The sequence below is a fragment of the Sabethes cyaneus genome, chromosome 3 (assembly GCF_943734655.1).
Source record: "Sabethes cyaneus chromosome 3, idSabCyanKW18_F2, whole genome shotgun sequence".
NCBI lineage: Eukaryota > Metazoa > Arthropoda > Insecta > Diptera > Culicidae > Sabethes > Sabethes cyaneus.
The window spans coordinates 251,233,842-251,252,280 of record NC_071355.1 but is presented as its reverse complement, the minus strand read 5'-3'; the positions used below and the strand labels follow the sequence as shown (position 1 = coordinate 251,252,280).

The window sequence follows — 18,439 nt, the reverse complement described above, 5'->3', positions numbered from 1 at the left end:
TGAAGGGTGAGTTGATTCGGGTTTTCTGCATAATGAGCATTACACTTTAGACTAATACTAAAAATTGTGTTTTTATATAGAAACCACTTCCACACTCTCTAACACCCCCATGAGGTTGGACATTAAAAAAATAGGAGACATGGTTTCATGAAGTGGCGCTCGTAGGGACTCCGAGACACAGCACAGGATTGCAATCAATGGAAGTTAAAGATTCTACTTGAATTTTCATGCCTCTATACCTCAGCCATTTGGGTGAGGTTGCGTATTCTTTCGCGATTTCTTCGTAGGATACATTACTGTGCAGAATTTGGAACATGAATAAAAAATCTGTGCCTAAATCTGCGCATTATTGCATCGCATTTTTCGAAAGAAAGCAACGCATGCAATCACTCTTTTTGTCTAAAACATTACTAAAACTAATTATTCTTTCTAATTATGCTGGATAATATGATCATTGCAAGTAATTTCGTTTTTACGATGTTGCCCGTTAGAGGGTTAATTTTCTAGAAGGACAATCTTCGCGTTGGTGCTAACGACGATGTTTTCTGCGATATAAAATACTTTCAGTTTCACGTTAAATTATTTCGCTCTCAAATATTATGGTCCGTTTGTGAATAATGGCGTAATATTCAACAGACATTTATAAAAAATAATGCAATGCACAATGTTAAAAAATTCTTATGTAATAAAAATGTGCAGAATTAGAAACGGTGACGGCATTTAGATTTAACCGGATAATTACTTTAAAAAGCTGAGTGGATAATTTAAAGCATATTACTGATTTTTTCCACCATGGTTGCCTACTTTCGCTAATGATTCCACTAATGATACCCATATAGCTTCGTCGCAAATGTTTTCCATTGTTTCTTCGTAGAAATCTATTTTATGATTGTAGGTTCATTTATTCAATGACGTCTAGAATGTCGACAGACAAAACGTTGATAAGAAAACTTATACACTATTTCTATCACATGATCAAATGTATACAGTAATTTGTACGTAAACTAGAGATAACAACAGCCATGAAAAAATTCTAAAACGATGAGTAATGTTGTTACACACTGTCGCGCCCTTCGTAGAAGGTGCGATATCAAACTTTCACAACCAATTAGTTTTTAAATTTTCCTTAAAGTTTTAGTCTCCGTAAGCTAAGTTTTAGTCGGTTTAATTAAAACCTTTCGGTGAACCGGAAATAATGAATTCAAAATGAAAGAATACTGCAGAAGTACTGAAACCGAAAAAAAGCTAGGAAAAATGTGATTGACGTAAACAATATCATAAGAAGATTCAAAAATCATTTTGATCAAGTTATTGGGAACAATATTTGATTAGAAACAAGTTGCAAAAAAGCAAGCAAAATGAACTAAAGTATAAACCAAATAACGAACAAGAAAATACACTATATCCAGGAAGTATCATCTTATCGTAGAACTTATAAATAAACGAGAAAAAAATTGGTGAGATTGGTGAGTACTGCCTATCTAAGCAGTATTAATTCGCACCGAGGGGAAGCTGAATAGAAGTTTTGGTAAAGCTATGACAATTTTATAGTAATCACAATCACAAGATTTAATACTATCATGAATAGAAATTTTTGTCATTAAAAGATGATCAACAAGAAATAAGAAATTTTTTTATGCAGGATTTTCGGCTCTGCAGTCGGTTATCTATCGAAAACGACTTTGTGCACTATCAGTCAAAAGGTTTAGCTGTGTACATTATTTTAACACCAAACCAGTGCATTAGGAGCTGTTAAAATTTGAACTTCCGTCCGGTGGTAATCAACGACTAGACAAGAACACGTAACCATATTTCCTTTGAAAAAGGCCAAAACCGAAGGCCGAATCGTTGGTCAGTATAGAAAAAACCGTTTCCGATAGATAACCGACTGCAAAGCCGAAAATCCTCAATACAATACACCCCAATCGATCTAATAACATTTTTTTAAGTTTTCAAAAAATTAGAACATGATTTTTTTAACTGTCATTGTGAAAGGTTTTTTGAAAAACTTTTTCCAACTGATATTTTTCCTAGATTGCTAAGAAAACTACCATGCTGCATCAAAATCCGGACGGTACCAATATCCGGACACCTTCACTAATTTATCCTTATTAAGCAATAACATATACAATTTATGAGGTGTAGCTATGTGGATTACTTTGCAAATATATCTAAGATCCTTTCAACATAATCGGTGGTTAAGTAGGCTGCGCGAAATAACTTAAATACCGTTCTGATTCAAACTTAGAACAGTCTCAAACTTCGAACACTTCAGAATAAAATGCTCGTTAGTATCGCTAATATTATAAAATATTATGTTTATTGTACACCACCGTGTTCGTTAGAATGTCCTCTATCCGGTGAGGTATGACATTGAACTGTAGGACTCATTGTAAGAAATCAGGAGGCGTTGGAAAAAAGTGAGAACTCAGATGTTAACTTCGTACGCATACTCTTAGCGTTTCGTGCAAAAGTAGCTGTTTTTTTCGTTTGCATTATTTTACCAATTTTAGAACATTTACCTTCCCACTGCGCGATTATTAGGTAAGTGCAAGATATATATGTACTAAAGCATAGTTAAAATACAATATTTCATGCATTATTTTAAAGATATTAGATAAATAAAAAGTGTTCGAAGTTTGAAACACGTTTTGAGGTGTGATTCAAACTTCGAACACCCACGAATAATATCCGGTTTTTTCTGGTTTTCCTTCGGGAAAATTAATTGTCTGCATTGATAAAGCTGTAGAAAGTAAACTTCCTTTAGATGTGGTTCATGGAGTTCGTAAATATTAGCAATTGACTCCAGAAATAAGGATTGAAACTAATTATTGTGTGAAAAATTTAAATCACACTGTTAGGTGGATTTAAAAGGACAGTGTTTAGAAAAAGGATGTAATTTCACTTATTTAAGTTGAATGACACTAAAAACATTAATACTTTTCAAAGTAATACAAGTATTCGATGTCTGAGACTGAAATATTCGAGCTTTGAATGTCGACCATGAAAGTGTTCGAAGTTTGAATCAAAACTGAACAGCAGTTTTTTAGTGTTTTTCATTATAAAATAACATTTTATCCTCATTTTTGAAATTTTCCCATGAAAATAAATAAATTGTCATGCTATTGAACCATTCATGGGGGTAGAATAAAGATGGTTTCGAGCATTTTACTTTGAAGAAAGTTTCAGCATGGCTTAAGTGTTCGAAGTTTGAATCAGAACGGTAAATCCAAACGTAACGTTGGTGTCAAACACTATCTTTTTTCTGCGAGTTTTTTCAGATTACTAAAAAGTAGTGCTTTCGCGATTTAAGGTTTTGGGAACTTATTATTACGAAGAAACCAACTTCTTAGGCTTAGTATCAACAAAGAAGGTCAGTTTTGGTTAATGGAGACGGTGTCATTGGTTAATGTGGTGAAATAAAGTGTATTTATATAAATAATTACGCTGTCCGGATTTAAAACTATGTTTTTAAATACGGACATGTTTGACAATTGATGGTAACTACCTAATGTTTTTCTTAGAAAATGCGAAAGAACACGTTCAACCAGGCAGAAGGTGTAGTAAGAAAAAATGTTTCGATCCATGGAACCGTCAAAATATTTGGAATTCCAAAATACTTTAAGGCATTTAATGCAGAAGTACTTAATCACTTTCGTTCTCTGGTTAGGTTAGTGGGTCAGTGTAGCACTTGACTAAAAGCGTACCGTTAATGACACCAAAGTGACATTAAAAGTAAAAAATTGTATAGAGAGATGATTATTTACCACTACATTTTACAAGTGATAAGTTGTTTACTTATAGGCATACATTTCTTAGACAAAATACTAGAAAGTTTTGCCTGTCCGGAAAACGATTCAAAAGTGTCCGAATATTGATTCACTGAGATGTGAGGTGTCCGGATTTATGAACAAGACAAGCCTGTTTATTTCTCTTATTTTAATATAGTTTATTGAGTTTCTATTGTAAAATTGACATGTTATTGAAAATTTAGGCTTTATATTTGATTATAGTACAAAGCAATTACTAGAATGTTGTGAAATTATTGTTTACGGAGCATATTAAAAATATGACCTGCTTAAGTGTCCGGATATTGATGCAGCATGGTATCTTACATTTTCATAAAAAAAAATTTCATTCTACAATGCTTGGTTCAAGAGTTATGAACTTTTGAAATAATCTATGTTTGAGGAAATCGGGAAATTTTCTGTGAAATAGAAGAGCCTGAATTTTTTGAATATTGATTTCATTAATAAGTCATGCTAGTTTTGTTAAAATTCTGAGATCCTTTGGAACCATTTGTACGATAATTTTGAAAAAATATATTTCAGAAAGCGAAATAAATTGTCAGCTTTTTTTTTCAAATTTAAGCAATACCTATTATTTTTCGACCACGTTACATTAAAACAAGCTTCAACTTACATGCCATGGTCATCGAGCTGAACGCGGTAAACATCAGAAACATGATCGAGAAGAAAACGTAGTTGAAGTTGTTGAAGATGTGCGTCGCCTGGTTTCCGATTCCGAAGTACAGCATTCCGATCAGTGGAGCGATCGCACAGTGAATGATGAACCGCATCGTCATCAGCGATCGGTCGCGGCTCAGAATGAGAAACGTCCTCAGGAGCAACAGGTAAAACTGCCGACAGAAGCTGGTCGTGTAGATTTCATCCCGACCGCACCACTTTTCCGGATTAAACGACAGCTTTTTCGCTAGTTTCTTTGGCTTGGCAAGCGGCGAATGGGTGTCCTCCTTCGGCGGCAGCGAAGGAAGATCCACCGAAATCGGTGATTCCAGGATCGGCATCAGAAAGGGTGTGAAATATTCACGATTCCGGTACGCTACGCTTTTGCCGTTTTCTGTCCTGGCGACTAGTTTGTCGTTTTGCCGCCCGTAATCGTGGGTGGCAATTTCAAGTACTAAAAAATATGGAAGTTTGTTTGATTAAAGTAATACACAAATAACGTAGTCTTACAGAAATCGGATGGACTGTAATGCTCTGGACAGATGATGTCCAACTCCTTCAAGAATGGCACAATGTTTCCGGTTGATCCGGTGAAGATGCACTCTCCCTCGGCCATGGTGAATAAATGATCAAACATATTCAGCAGCAGGGCTGACGGTTGATGAATGGTGCAGATGATGGTACGACCTTCCCGGGCTAAATGTTTCAGCAATTCGACGCACTTTTTGGAGGTGGAAATGTCCAAACCGCTGGTTGGTTCATCGAAGAACATGACCGGTGGATTGTTGACAATTTCCAGTGCAATCGCTAGTCGTTTCTTCTGTCCACCCGAAAGCTTTGCCGTGCGAGTTTTCTTATGGTCTTGCAGTCCAATGGCGCAAAGGATCTCATTCATCTAGAAAACAAAAATGATTAAAATGCTTACTAATAGAAAAAAGTTCGACTAGACGGTAAACAACATCGAGAGTCGTTATCACGTTTTTCAGTTAAGGTCCAAGGTTCCCTCCTAGCGTAAAACATATCCGAAGGACGTAAAACTCCGCATAATGACGGAATTCGATAACGAAAGCATTCCGATAAACCACTCGTAACTGATACCGTTTACACGTGTAACATTTCGTCATTTATCGTCTGCATATATGGTCGGTTATCGCAGCCCTTTGCTTACTTACCCTAATCTTTTTGCTAGCCGGGCTTAGTTCGGCACCGATTTTGAGATTGGCCGAAAAGTGCATCGCCTCCAGCACGGTCAGGTGCGGCTGCAAATTGTGATCCTGCATGATGTAAGCGGACTGCCGCCGGAACCGTTTCAGGTCTCGCTGCTGTCGGTTGACCAGAATCTCTCCGGTGAATTCGCTTTCGCTGCGGGGGATGAAAAGCAGACGTTTAGAACACCAAAATTAAAGCTATTTCGTTCAAATTCAATGTTTCTGATTATATAAATAATTTGCAGAACGATATCTTTCGCGCAGAAATAAATGAATCATGAGCATTGCTCATTCCAACGACCAAAGTTCATTGTATACTTCCTCATTGTAGGACTGCACGTTCATTTAATCATTTTTGTAAGAAAAAAAAAACATGTTCAGCTGGTTCTAGCAAAACCGCTTTATCCGTCAGTTCCCCCCAAACCGCCGTCAGCCACCAACCCAGTGGCCAATGACTCAGTAACATAAGCTTCCCACAACAACGGGGCAGCTCGTATTTAGCTCTCGCAATCACTTTGTTTATGCTTACAGCATACTCCCGTTAGCAGCCATCGTTACGTTGCGTTGCGTTGGAGCACCAAAGTTAAGTTCATATGCACTCTTTGTCCGGTGGAAACCCATCAACCAGTTGTGTGGGTGAGTTCCACCGAACGCCCTGAAAAGTTGAGTGAAAACATACCAGCGGGTACATGTGCACCGATGACCGGCACTCAAATGTACTGAAACAGCTGTTTGCAGTGAATTCGGCTGCTGTTTGAATGTATACAAGGTAGAAGGTAGAAAGCCCAGTTTGAAATCGTTCCAGCTGTGTGAGTGAATGACTCGGTGCAAATGCACTGCCAGCAACGATGAAAGAGGCGGAAAATAAAGCAAAGGAAATGGGGTTTAAAGTGGTCTTTAAAAGGTGTTTTTAAATGATAGTAATAGAACAGCATAATCGATTACTATCGATTAATTCAACGTTGAAGCTAATCGAAAGGATCGTTTCTTTGTTCGACCGACCACATTTGGTCAAGCTTGCAGTTCAGCCGGTCGAGTCAATGTGAAGAACCTTGAAGTCCCTGACTCACGGTGGCAGAGATTGTATTGCAAAAGTGCACCACTAAAAGCCACTGCCACAGCACTGACATTTTAGCTTCGTTTACTTTTCTTACAACAGGTATATGCACTTCAGTCAAGTATTGTTCAAGTGACAGCTGTATTTTATAGCTAATAATCAAACATCCATGAACGTAGCAGCGAGTGAAGTTCTGCTGAAGAAAGCTGAAACCCGTGCTGCGACTTTGTGCTCAATTTATGACTCGAATGAAATCAACAACAACAACGGTCGAATGTTGATGACTGATGTACTCTCTTTGTTCATTCAACCGCCGCTCGATCGAGGAAAGTTCAACTTTTCCATTAATGTCTGTGACTGAAAACATTCCTTCGAAGTAAATGAGTAAATCACTTTGTTCGATTTTTTTCCAGCCATGTCCAACTAAAGCACAAATCATATGCAGTTTAAGTGTTGCGTTCCATTGAGTATAACAGTCATGTGGAAGTTCAATAAACGGCCAACACAAAAGACTGCAACGAATCGTGATAAATGAGATGAAAGAAGCCACAATCCGACGACGAGATTGGAGTTTCGTTTGTTTGTTTGTTTACTCGATAGGCGGCGACGGTCGAAGCGATAAAGACGACCCAACTGTACACGGATGGTATAATGTTAATTACCCCTAGACAACTTATTACATTACTACTGCACTGGTGTGGCAACGTCTGATGGAAAGAAAGAGCCACTGAATGGTTTGTTTCGTTGATTCGGTTTGCTGGTCAGCAGATCGTATGGCAACAGAAATCAGATATACTCACGTATAGCCGGCCAGAATGTCAAGCAAAGTGCTCTTTCCTGCTCCCGAAGGTCCCATAATAGCGGTGAGTTCACCAGCTTGAAACTCTCCATTGATATTCTTCAGAATGTCTCGGCCTGTGGAGCAAATCGGAAACAAAAACAATTATTATTTACGTGAAATTTGACAGGTTAAAAAACAATTAATAAGACCTTTGAAGTCGCTTTTTCCAAACAACTTTCTCAGAACTCCAGGAGCACTCTGCCCTCTAAATGCTTCTTCAAAGGTTTATAAACCTCTGAATGGAGAGTAATTAATTTATTTTGTAGGAATCTGTTTAAAGAGCAGCACCGTCCTACGAAAATAGCTTATTTCCTTACTACTACTGTTTAATTCCGATTTCGAAAGTAGCATCAAAATAAATGCAATTTAAAAACTAGATATGAGACAGCGATGCCGTGAACATGCAACATTTCTCATAGAAGTATATAAGCATTTTAGAAGAATCTGTAAACTTAAAATTTTCCAATAAATTTGTCCTTTTCATTATTCAAATTCATGTTTCGTTTCTGACTTGGATGTTTCAGCCTCTAATCCGTAAGTCACGTCGAGTACGGGGTGAACGGTAGCATTGCGACTCAATGCCCGACCAAAACAATGCAAGCTTGGGCGTCATCTGCTAACCGTTTAGTAACTAGCTTTTTAAAGGTGGAATTAGTCGACTTACTCGACATAATACCAAAAGTCGACTATTCGCGCAAAGTGACACTCGACGTGACATACAGAATAGGGCCCTTCATTTGCAACAAACAATGATACAAGAAAAATTAGCCTTTTAGAAAAGTTCTATTCAACTGAATAGGAGATTTATTGTAAGAAATTGTGGATGGTATTTGGATTGGATATTTGGCTTTTGCAGTATACGAAAATAATTTCAAAACGGTTTTGGTTATATATTCGTCATCCGACGGCCGGTAAAGGCCAAAACCAATGGCCGAAACGTCGGATATGCAACAAATATTGTTTTGAAATTGTGTTCGTAGACTGCAGAAGCCGAATACCCAATCAAAAAAAACTTGTAAGAAACCTATGAGTGAGTTCTTGAAACGTGTTGATATAGTGGAGAATCATGCTCGGGAATTTTGCTTAAAAAATAAGCAAAAAAGCTTGGTCTGTTACAAATAAAACAGATGGAAAAATATTTTGAGAAATTTCAAGACTAAAATTGAACAGAACCGTAACGCAAATCAAAATATGGAGGGACAGAAATACTACGAGAATTTACTGACGAAATATGGTTGCATCGTTATGGACTATGAAACGTCTTCAAGGACTTTTTCGGACAAATTCCTGAACAAATATTTCACACCTTGTTCCATTAGAAATATTTTAGTAACTACAAAAACAGTAGAAGTAACTTAAAAATTGTTTGGCTTTCGTAGCATGTGGAAGCAGGAAATTTATCAAAAAGAGTGCCTTCAAAAGATGTCGCTGCCTTCTCTGGAGCAGAGTGAACGTCAGCGATTCGGTAAGCTTTCGGTATTATAATTGGACCAAACATGGAGCATAAACGATGAGTTCACTATGATTTTCTAGGAGTGCAATCCAGCCAATACCCTGGCACTGTGGAAAATCGAAGAAGTAGGGCGTAACTGCAAGCGATGAAAGGAGTTCAAAGGAAAATGGAATGGAGATTTCAAGGATATGGAAAAAACCTGGCGCTAAGGATGATAGACCTTGTTCGGGAAAAGATGAGCGATGGGCTATGGTAAGAAATATAGTTTACTTCTTACTTCTATAGCCGTTCTATTCTAGGTAGCACTTGTTGTATCAAGCATTTCTCGTTGCACGTTGCACGTAGGGCCCCTTTATTTCTAGTGCCAGTCGGGTTCTTGAAGAAAACGGATTTCATTGTACAGTCGTTCGGCATCCTTGCGACGTGGTCGGCCCACAGTAGTCTACCAATTTTCGCCAGGACTATAACAGAAATCAATCTAAGTAGAGCCTGGAGTTCGTGGTTTATACGTTCACGCCACTCTCCGCTTTCCGTTAGTACTCTGCAAAAAAAACCGCTGCACCTTTCGTAAAAATACGGCAAGTGCACGTATATCTTTGGTAAGCAAAGTTACAGTCTCACTTTCGCAGAGAATTACCAGACTGATGAGCGTTTTGTACACCGTCAGCTTTGGGCGTCGTTGAATCCCCTTACTCGTATTGTTGTCGGCAGTGACCAGACATCACAGACTCATCATCAAGTTCATCACCGTCAACAGTTGTTGTCCGTGGGAGACGAACGTTATTTTTCTCTCTTCCTACCGCAAATTTGTTTTTCGACGCATTGATTTATTTTTATATTTTTTATTTATTATTTGATCAGTCGCGTCAGTTAGCCCGGGAAACCTTTCTCGTACATTATCTGCCATAACTGTTCGCGCTCGACTGTATCGTATGCTGCCCTGAAATCCACAAAAATATGACGCGTGGGAACGTAGTACTCCCAACATTCCTGGAAGATTTGTTGGAGAGTGAAAAAATTTGATCGTAGTGGTACGGGTCCCCATAAAGCCCACCTGATACTGCCCTACGAATTGTTTTGCGTTTGTGACCAGATTTTCGCATAGATAGTTTTTCCAAGTTCTTTTTTCCTCGCCTGTTCATTCATTCTCTTGTTCATCAACCCAATCATTTCGTGCCCTCGTGGTTTCATCACCTATCACCGCAGTTGCGGCCTGATTGATGGCCGAGCGTATCCTGCTCCTTTGTATCAAGGTATAAACCGTTGATAGTTTTGAGCGCACATGTACTGACTAGGCAATAGGCCGAGTCGATATCTGCATCCCAAACCCTACTAGCACAGTTTTTGTAAAGCAGTGTTTACAACTGATTTAGAACCAATTTCAGTCGTAAATAAGTTTCTTCAACTAAAAATTCTAAAAGTGTGCTGCTTGGGTAGGGAGCGTACGTTGATGATGTTTGAGAAAAACCGGCCATCGATGGTCGATTTGGTTCAATGTTCATAGATCAAGTGATTTTCAGGTGGTTATCTTTGCGGGAAAAGAACGTGCCACTGACCACCAGGTCTCTGAAAACTGTAAAATTAATGCATCGCTGGCCGTTATCGTTCGCTTCCCTGTCGATCTGGGTATTAATATCCCCGATGAAGATCTTAATGTCCCGTGGCGAACAGCTTTCGTACGTTGCCTCCAGCTACGCATAGAATGCTTCCTTCTCGTCGTCGGGTATACCTTTGTTTGGACAGTGCACATTTACGATGGTGTAGTTGAATAAACGGCCTTTTATCCTCAACGTCGTTGATCGCATTCCAGTCCATAACGCGATCCTTCATAAAGCCCTTTTCCAGCTTGTTAGTTACTTCACTGTTCTGGTGACTCCACCTTCTTTCTTTCGTGACCTTCTCTTTTGCGACAAATCTTTTGCAGTGCCATGATGGCAAACTCAGAGTTCCAACTCATCGAGCAGCACCCTGTTGCTACCCACGAAACTCAGCGATCTGCAGTTCCAGGTACGAAGCATCCATTCCATATCCTTATTTCTTCGCCTTCCGAGTCAAACTACCTTGATATTCCGTAGTAATGTAGATTTTGGCAGGTTGCCTTACTAAAGCCAAAGACTTTGATGCTGGGACTACCATCTTAGTCATGGTTCGCAAAAATAGACAGCCTTGCATGAAGTATTACCCCTAGTAATATTATTTTATCAGTCAGCCCATGAATATGTCTTCTGAACTGCTGACGGTGTTTGTCTTTCTCAGTTTTCTACCCTTCAAAGCAATTCACTCGTGAATTGCAGTGCTGAATGATTGGTCGAATAACCTGTCAGTCAATTTTATTGCTCTTGACTGCTGAAATTTCATAATTAAGTTTGTTTTAAACTGCCTGCTATTCCAAATCAACCAATACTTAGCTGAAGGAAATTAATTAAAACTTCGGAACAATGTTTACGTTTATTGTAATTTCTTTTGCCGTTGTCGGCAGTTCAAAATAAATGAATGATTCACATTTGATTTCAATCACTATTGTCGAGAATGAATGAATGTAGAGAACAACACGAACATAAACGCAAGTGATTCGCTCGAATCGTTGATTTCAGGTTGGCAGGGTTGCTGAGTTCATTTCATCTGTAACAGAAACAGCAAAGAATGAGCAATATACTGCTCATCCATTAAGGCGTATTGCATAAATTAAATATGAACTTTCTAAGCACTGATCTTAGCTTTCGTACCGAGATAACACTATTTCTTAATTCAGCGGCCCGTTCCAGATCAGACGCTGTCGTGTGTCGCTCCTAATTTCGAATAAAGCCACGCCCTTGATTGAGGAATCGTCAAGCCATCAAGATCCTCCTCTGACATAGGAAAAGGCACTCAAGGCTGATAAGGCTATTCCTTCTGAAATCAAAGAAAAGAAGAAAAAATTCTCCAAATTAAATTCTAATATTATTATTTATTCCCGACAGATACGTATTTCGCCCACTACTTGCAGGTTTTAGTTTGAAAACAGACACTGATGAAGCCTGCAAGTCGTAGGCAAAATACGTATCTGTCGGGAATAAATATTAATACAATTTAATTTGAAAAAAGGTTTTTCTTTTCTTTAATTTTGGGTTTCGTATTCTACTATAAGACGCTTCAAAAACTTCAGTTAATATTCCTCGATGTTACACTCAGCTTCCGCACGTGTGCCTCCTTGCCTGTCAGTATACGACCTTAGTTTCCACCGGGCTTGGTTACCCGATTTAGGGTTGCTCGTATTCCGGTTGGTACCGTGGGAAGGTAGGGACAGACGCTGCTACTGTTTTACCTGACTCACTGCGAATATACGTGTTATTGAGATAAAACGTAACCATACGTTTTATTCGTTTATAACGCATATGCAGCTAATATCGATAACAAACGATTTTTTATAAGTTGTACTTTTGTTATTGCATTTAACTTGTAAAAAACATGCATAAATAACAATTCAGTTTCACAATACAATTAGTGCGTACTACTGCCACTTGAAATATAACGTTTAAGTACGTTATTTTTAGTGATCAAAATTAACGATATTTTCGATACAAGAGTGATATTTTTCGAAACCTTTCGAACCAACACGATCCCGCGAACATAACGCATATTCGTAGTGAGTCAGGTAACACAGTAGATAAGAGGCTAAGAATCACTATGACGTTTATTTAATGCCTGCAGGTTGCGAGGCAATTATGTTACGGATTATCCACCAACCAACCTGCAACCAGGTAAGTACAAAAGACAGACAGACAGAACTAATACAAAACTGTGACTAATTTGGTTAAATTTTTGGACATAAACACGTGATTTGAAAGTCCTTTTATTCCTTTTATTTTATTTTTTTACAGGCTAGGTACCAATACGCTTCTACGATCTGCCTAACCTGTACTTTATTATCATAGGTTTGTTGTCAATGTAAGTCTATTATTACTTTACTTTACTTTACTTTACTTTACATCATGACGTCGTTTCGCCGAAAAAAGTCGTTGCGAATCGGTTCTGCATGCTCACACTATCCGGATTATCGGATGCGTATCGGTCGAATTGCTAAATTATGCCAAATCTAGTGAAATTGCTTTCAGAAGAGGTTGCGGCCTTTTCCGAGGCAGCATGAGACTGGATACTTTTCTGGCCTAACTTGTCTGGCTGTCACTATTCTATCAAACAGGGGTGGTACATTGACAATCGTGTTACTGTGGCTCCCAAAGACTGGCATACGACCATTATCCTAGAGCTAAGGTCGATTGAGGGAAAGACAAACTAACGAAGACGGGTGGACTTACAAGTGACGAGACGGAGCGAAGCGAACGATTTTGTTATATTTATTTGATTCGTATTTCGTTTGCACGGAAATCCGAACGTTACATTTAATATTAGGAGCCACATTTCCAAAAGAAACGATATTTTCATTTGAATCATGAATTGATACAAAATAGACAGACAGAGTCAAACTTGAGGGAAAATATATTAAAATTCCGCAGTAATTGAGCCCTCCAAGGAAACTCGTAATGTACGTGCTCACAGCTTGAATACTCTCTCGTTCTGCAGTTAGCTAAAACATATGAAAATGATTAAAATTGAAGATAACTGATCCGTCGGTACAGCTTTAAGTAGCACTGCGAGTTGTTGTGGTTTTGCTCGTTCATGTAATAGAAACAAGGCTGACAGGCATTGACATATTTAGCAGACACATATTTAGCAGATTAAGTCGTTCTGGCGAAGCTAACAAGTGAGTGTGGAGTGGAAAATGTTATCTCTTTCTAGTTTATTTCAAATGGTTTTCATTCTAAGTCCATCTGGTCCTTATTGTACGACTAGTAGCACTTCACGTTCACGCACAGACCAAAACCCGTGAGTAAAAAATTAATCTATTTTTGAACTATTATAGTCATTATAACATTATAATGTATAACTATAAATAAATTTTAAAATCAAAATAATTCGTGTTACTTTAAATGCAAGGTTCAAGGTTTTCGCGTTTCCAAAGAACTAAAAATCTAACAGAATTTTATCGTTTACCCTCGATTATGCAAACAAACGCTTACCTTTCCGCATTTGCAAGTCAACAAGCCAACACGCGCATTCGGCATGAGATGCTTTAATACACAATCAAGCACGGACGGCTGCACAGTGTGCTCCTCCTCCCTCGTCAGTATGGACTGAATTTATGATCGAATCGATACCTAATCAAAACGTTTATTTACATTCAAATGATCCAGGCGCGTGTCAAATTCACAAAATTATTCATAAAAACAACTGCATTTCTCGACAGTAAATCATAACAGTAAGAATGGTTTCGTTGGTCCAATTTCGGCCGGCTAGACATTGATCACGGCATTGATTCGGTGCGCCATGCCAGTGTCTGTCACGTGCAGCGTTGGACCGGTTCGCAATAGTACGAGATCGCAACTGCTTCGCCTTCGACTTCATTTGCATATGGATAATTGACACACCTCAACAAAATTAACCGACTGAAATAAGTTCTCTAATAAAATATACAATTTAGCCGGCAGGATGTGTAACCCACTTCGCAAATTAGCGAATCAATTCAGAAGCACCGAAAACTTTTTCATTTCCAATCTTGAAACATTTGAAAGCGCCCCGTGTCTAGTGCCTCTGCCTCTATCTAATCTCTGGCTTGAGTTGACCGGTTACAGTTGGGGCCACCATCTGTTCATCTTGAATTCGACGGCGATTATTTGGTGCGTTTCGCGCGTAGGCCAAAATAGATGCACGCTGCTGGCTGCTGTCTTTCGCTGTGTTTCGTTCGTTGTCAAGTCGGTTTTCGGGCAGGCCGGGGTGAATGACCGTTTGATTAGCTGACGATAAATATCGTAAATTTTTACGCATGGATTTTTTTCCTGTCTGTTTGTGATGTTTGGAACTAACATTTGAGCAGCGCGCCGCGTTAGCTGGTCACATAAAAAATCTAGCAAATTGTGTGGGTAGAATAGCAAACTGGCTCGGGTTTTTTTTTGCAAAGATGCCCATTTTGCACATGCCGTCCTCCTGATACGCATACAAAGCTGAGTTTTTTATAAGTTGTATACAGCGCGGAATACAAAAAAAGAACATTGCAAAAACGTTTGTTAGAAACCTGGCCTTGAAGATTTCCTGTTTCTCGTCTAGTAGGATTCGGAGAATATTGTTAGGTCTATAAATATGCTTTCAGTTTCTGTTAGGCATTTGTTTTGCAGAGAGCAGTAAATTCTAGATTTATAAGATGTGTTTCGTGGGTTTAGACAAAACAAAACAACAAGCGGTTAACAAATGATCAGTATGGCAATCGGTGAACAAACGATTGACACTTAAAAAAATCGAATGTTTTTGTTATTCAGTTCTATTCGAGTGTTGATCAAACAACGTTTGATACCTGAGAAGGCGCTAAGCATTAGAATAGGATTTATCGCAAGTACAACCAATGGGATTTATTACTGTAGAAACAAAATGAACATGACGGGTGGTTATAAGACCTAAGATTTTCTTTAATAAATCATAGGTTCGCGAAACAACTGGTTGGTAAACAAAAGGTTTCAAACCAGGAAAGACCCCAATGTACGCAATGAATGTTTACTGATTAGAAGAAGGTGCTAACAATTAGATTCTTATTAAATATGTTAGAGCGCAGATGGACAGAAACTTGTGAAAATGTACGAGAAGGCGCTAATTCCAAGCACTGATGTGCGAAATGAAAACTCAATAGCTGACAAGGTGCTAACAGGTAACTTTTTCTGGATTCGCAGATGAGCAGAAACTGCTAGAATTTGTGATAGAGTAGGGAACCTATTTTAAGCAGTCTAATCGGATCACTGATTGACTAAGTTTTGCTATCCTGGAGGATATCAGTACACCAATCTTCTTGTTAACTTCAATTATAAAGGATATTACCACTGAAAGTCACCATTATTTAGCTAAACTTCTGATCTTTGCAATAAAAATTGAGGCGCTGGAACTAATTTTAATCAGCCGGAACGCATATTATTCACCAAGGTGCTTTCTTAAGCAGTCCTGAATCTTACTGATGTATTAAAACTTAATAAGGAAAAATTAATTATAGACGAAATTTCTCTAGGACTTGGCTTGCACTTGGACTTGGACTTGGAATTGGAATTGGACATGGACTTGGAGTTGAACTTATTTGACTTGGGCTTGTAGGGCTGGGGCTGTTGCGATACTGTCAAACGTAGATATATAAAGTCATTGGCATAAACAAAACATTGCACTGTTCGGTTATGCAACAGTAAACTGTTTGCAGTTAAACAACGCATGTCTATATTGTACTCTCACTCGAGCCCACTTAAGTATGCGTACAACGAAGGTCAAATGACGCGCATTGGATCTGGACCTGGACCTGGACCTGGACCTGGACCTGGACCTGGACCTGGACCTGGACCTGGACCTGGACCTGGACCTGGACCTGGACCTGGACCTGGACCTGGACCTGGACCTGGACCTGGACCTGGACCTGGACCTGGACCTGGACCTGGACCTGGACCTGGACCTGGACCTGGACCTGGACCTGGACCTGGACCTGGACCTGGACCTGGACCTGGACCTGGACCTGGACCTGGACCTGGACCTGGACCTGGACCTGGACCTGGACCTGGACCTGGACCTGGACCTGGACCTGGACCTGGACCTGGACCTGGACCTGGATTTGGACTTGGCTTTGGACTTGGCTTTGGACTAGGACTTGGACTTGAATGTGGATTTGGACTTGGGCTTGGGCTTGTTGGGCTTAGGTTTGAGTTTGGGCTTATTGGGCTTTGTTTTGGACTTGTTGAACCTTTTGTTGCCTTTTCTTTATATTTGTTGTCCTTATGTCGTCTTTCTATCGTATTTTTGTTGTATTTTCCTGGTCTTTTTGCCATCTTTCCATCGCGTTTCCGATGGTTTTGACGTCTGTTTTGTTGCTTGTTTTCGACGGCTTCTTGCCGTTTTTGTTGATATTTTGGCGTCATTTGGTCATCATTTTACCCCCTAATCTTCGTTTTTTTGTCATCATTTCATCATCTCTCGTCCTGTTTGTTGTCTTTTCTACATCTTTTTGTCGTTCTTGCGCCGTGTTTTTTTTGTCGCTATTTTGGTGTCTTTTCGTCAGCTTCCCATCGTATTTTCACATTATTTTCTTCGTTTTCTTCGTTGTCGTTTTTGGTCGTCTTTTGGTCATCTTTTTATCGTATTTTCGTCATCTTTTATAACTATTCCGTCATCTTTTCATTGTCTTGGCGCCGTCCCTCCGTTATATTTTCTACGTACATTAGTCATCTTTTCATTGCTCCCCTCCTGTAAGCCTTTAGGTTCAGTAGTTTTTAATTATCACATAAAAAGAGCATGTAGAGCAGCACATAGAACAAGTATTTCAGAGTTTGAACCTCTAAAGCGCCCCTCTCCCCATTGGCTACGCCCATGCCATGGACACTTGAACATAAACCATTAAGGTTCCCAATTTTCCCAGAAAACTTCCCTGAGAATTTTTCGATTTTCTCGTTCATTGCTTGTTTTAAGAATTCATAACTTTTGAACCAATCATCGCAGAATAAATTTTTTGTCTGCAAATGTTAGAAAACTTTCACAACCAATTTTCAATCCAAATTGGAAATAACAGAAATTTTATAAAATACTTTTTTCTTAGACGTAACCTCGTGTGTTTTGTTTACTAAGACGCTCCAAAAAACTTCACTCGTTTTGTTTTTGTTGACTAGTAGGTAATAATAAAACCAGGAATATGAATATTTTTTATGACGGTAATCTTTACATTAGATGGAAGAAAGTAATTAAAATGAAGACGTGAATACATAGTATCCTTAGGGAAGGGCAAGACAGGATTAAGCCTAAGCATAAGCATAGGATACCGCCCATGTGCTGCTACTCCGTTATTGACCAGAACCGATGAAAATTGCAAAATGATAGCTGGAAAACGCATACGTGGGACAGTACACTATTCCTCATTGTGCAACCTTATCAGGTCCCTGCATGCTGATCAATACCGACGCCGGCTACGTCCGAATGCGAGTCCTGATGGGATGGGAAGGAATGTTAGTCCCATGCTTGTTGCTACTAAAGACCAGGGAATCCTCTGCATCTTTACAAACATTTCGGGAAAGGAATTGTTGTTAGGAGAAGGACGAGCTAGATAAAGATGCAACTTAATGGATAATGTAATCTGTCGAAAGCTACGCGCGGTTTGGTCGGTGTGGTTTCATTAAAACCAAGTTAAAATAATAAATAAATAAAACAAAAAAAAAACACCCGCGAAGTCTTTTGCACCGGCTAACTCGGGTGTTCGATTCTTGCAGCCCAAAATGGGGTCACACAACAAACGTCATTCAAATATTTTATGAACAGCAGTTATCCCAGGTTGCTTCCCTGTGGAACTGAAGAATGATTACCAAAACAGTA

At 39.0% G+C, this 18,439-nt stretch overlaps 1 protein-coding gene across 1 annotated transcript in view; it reads right to left on the bottom strand.

Moving 5' to 3' along the window:
- The window catches only part of LOC128744153 (ATP-binding cassette subfamily G member 4-like), a 29,250-nt gene that overhangs the window by 6,178 nt on the left and 4,633 nt on the right, over positions 1 to 18,439 (bottom strand). Inside the window, exons 2-5 of the mRNA XM_053840957.1 lie at positions 7,532 to 7,646; positions 5,639 to 5,828; positions 4,977 to 5,361; positions 4,423 to 4,920 (exon numbers count right to left, since the gene is read on the bottom strand). Of these exons, the coding sequence (XP_053696932.1) occupies positions 4,423 to 4,920; positions 4,977 to 5,361; positions 5,639 to 5,828; positions 7,532 to 7,646 (1,188 nt within the window). The remainder of the gene's footprint in view (positions 1 to 4,422; positions 4,921 to 4,976; positions 5,362 to 5,638; positions 5,829 to 7,531; positions 7,647 to 18,439) is intronic.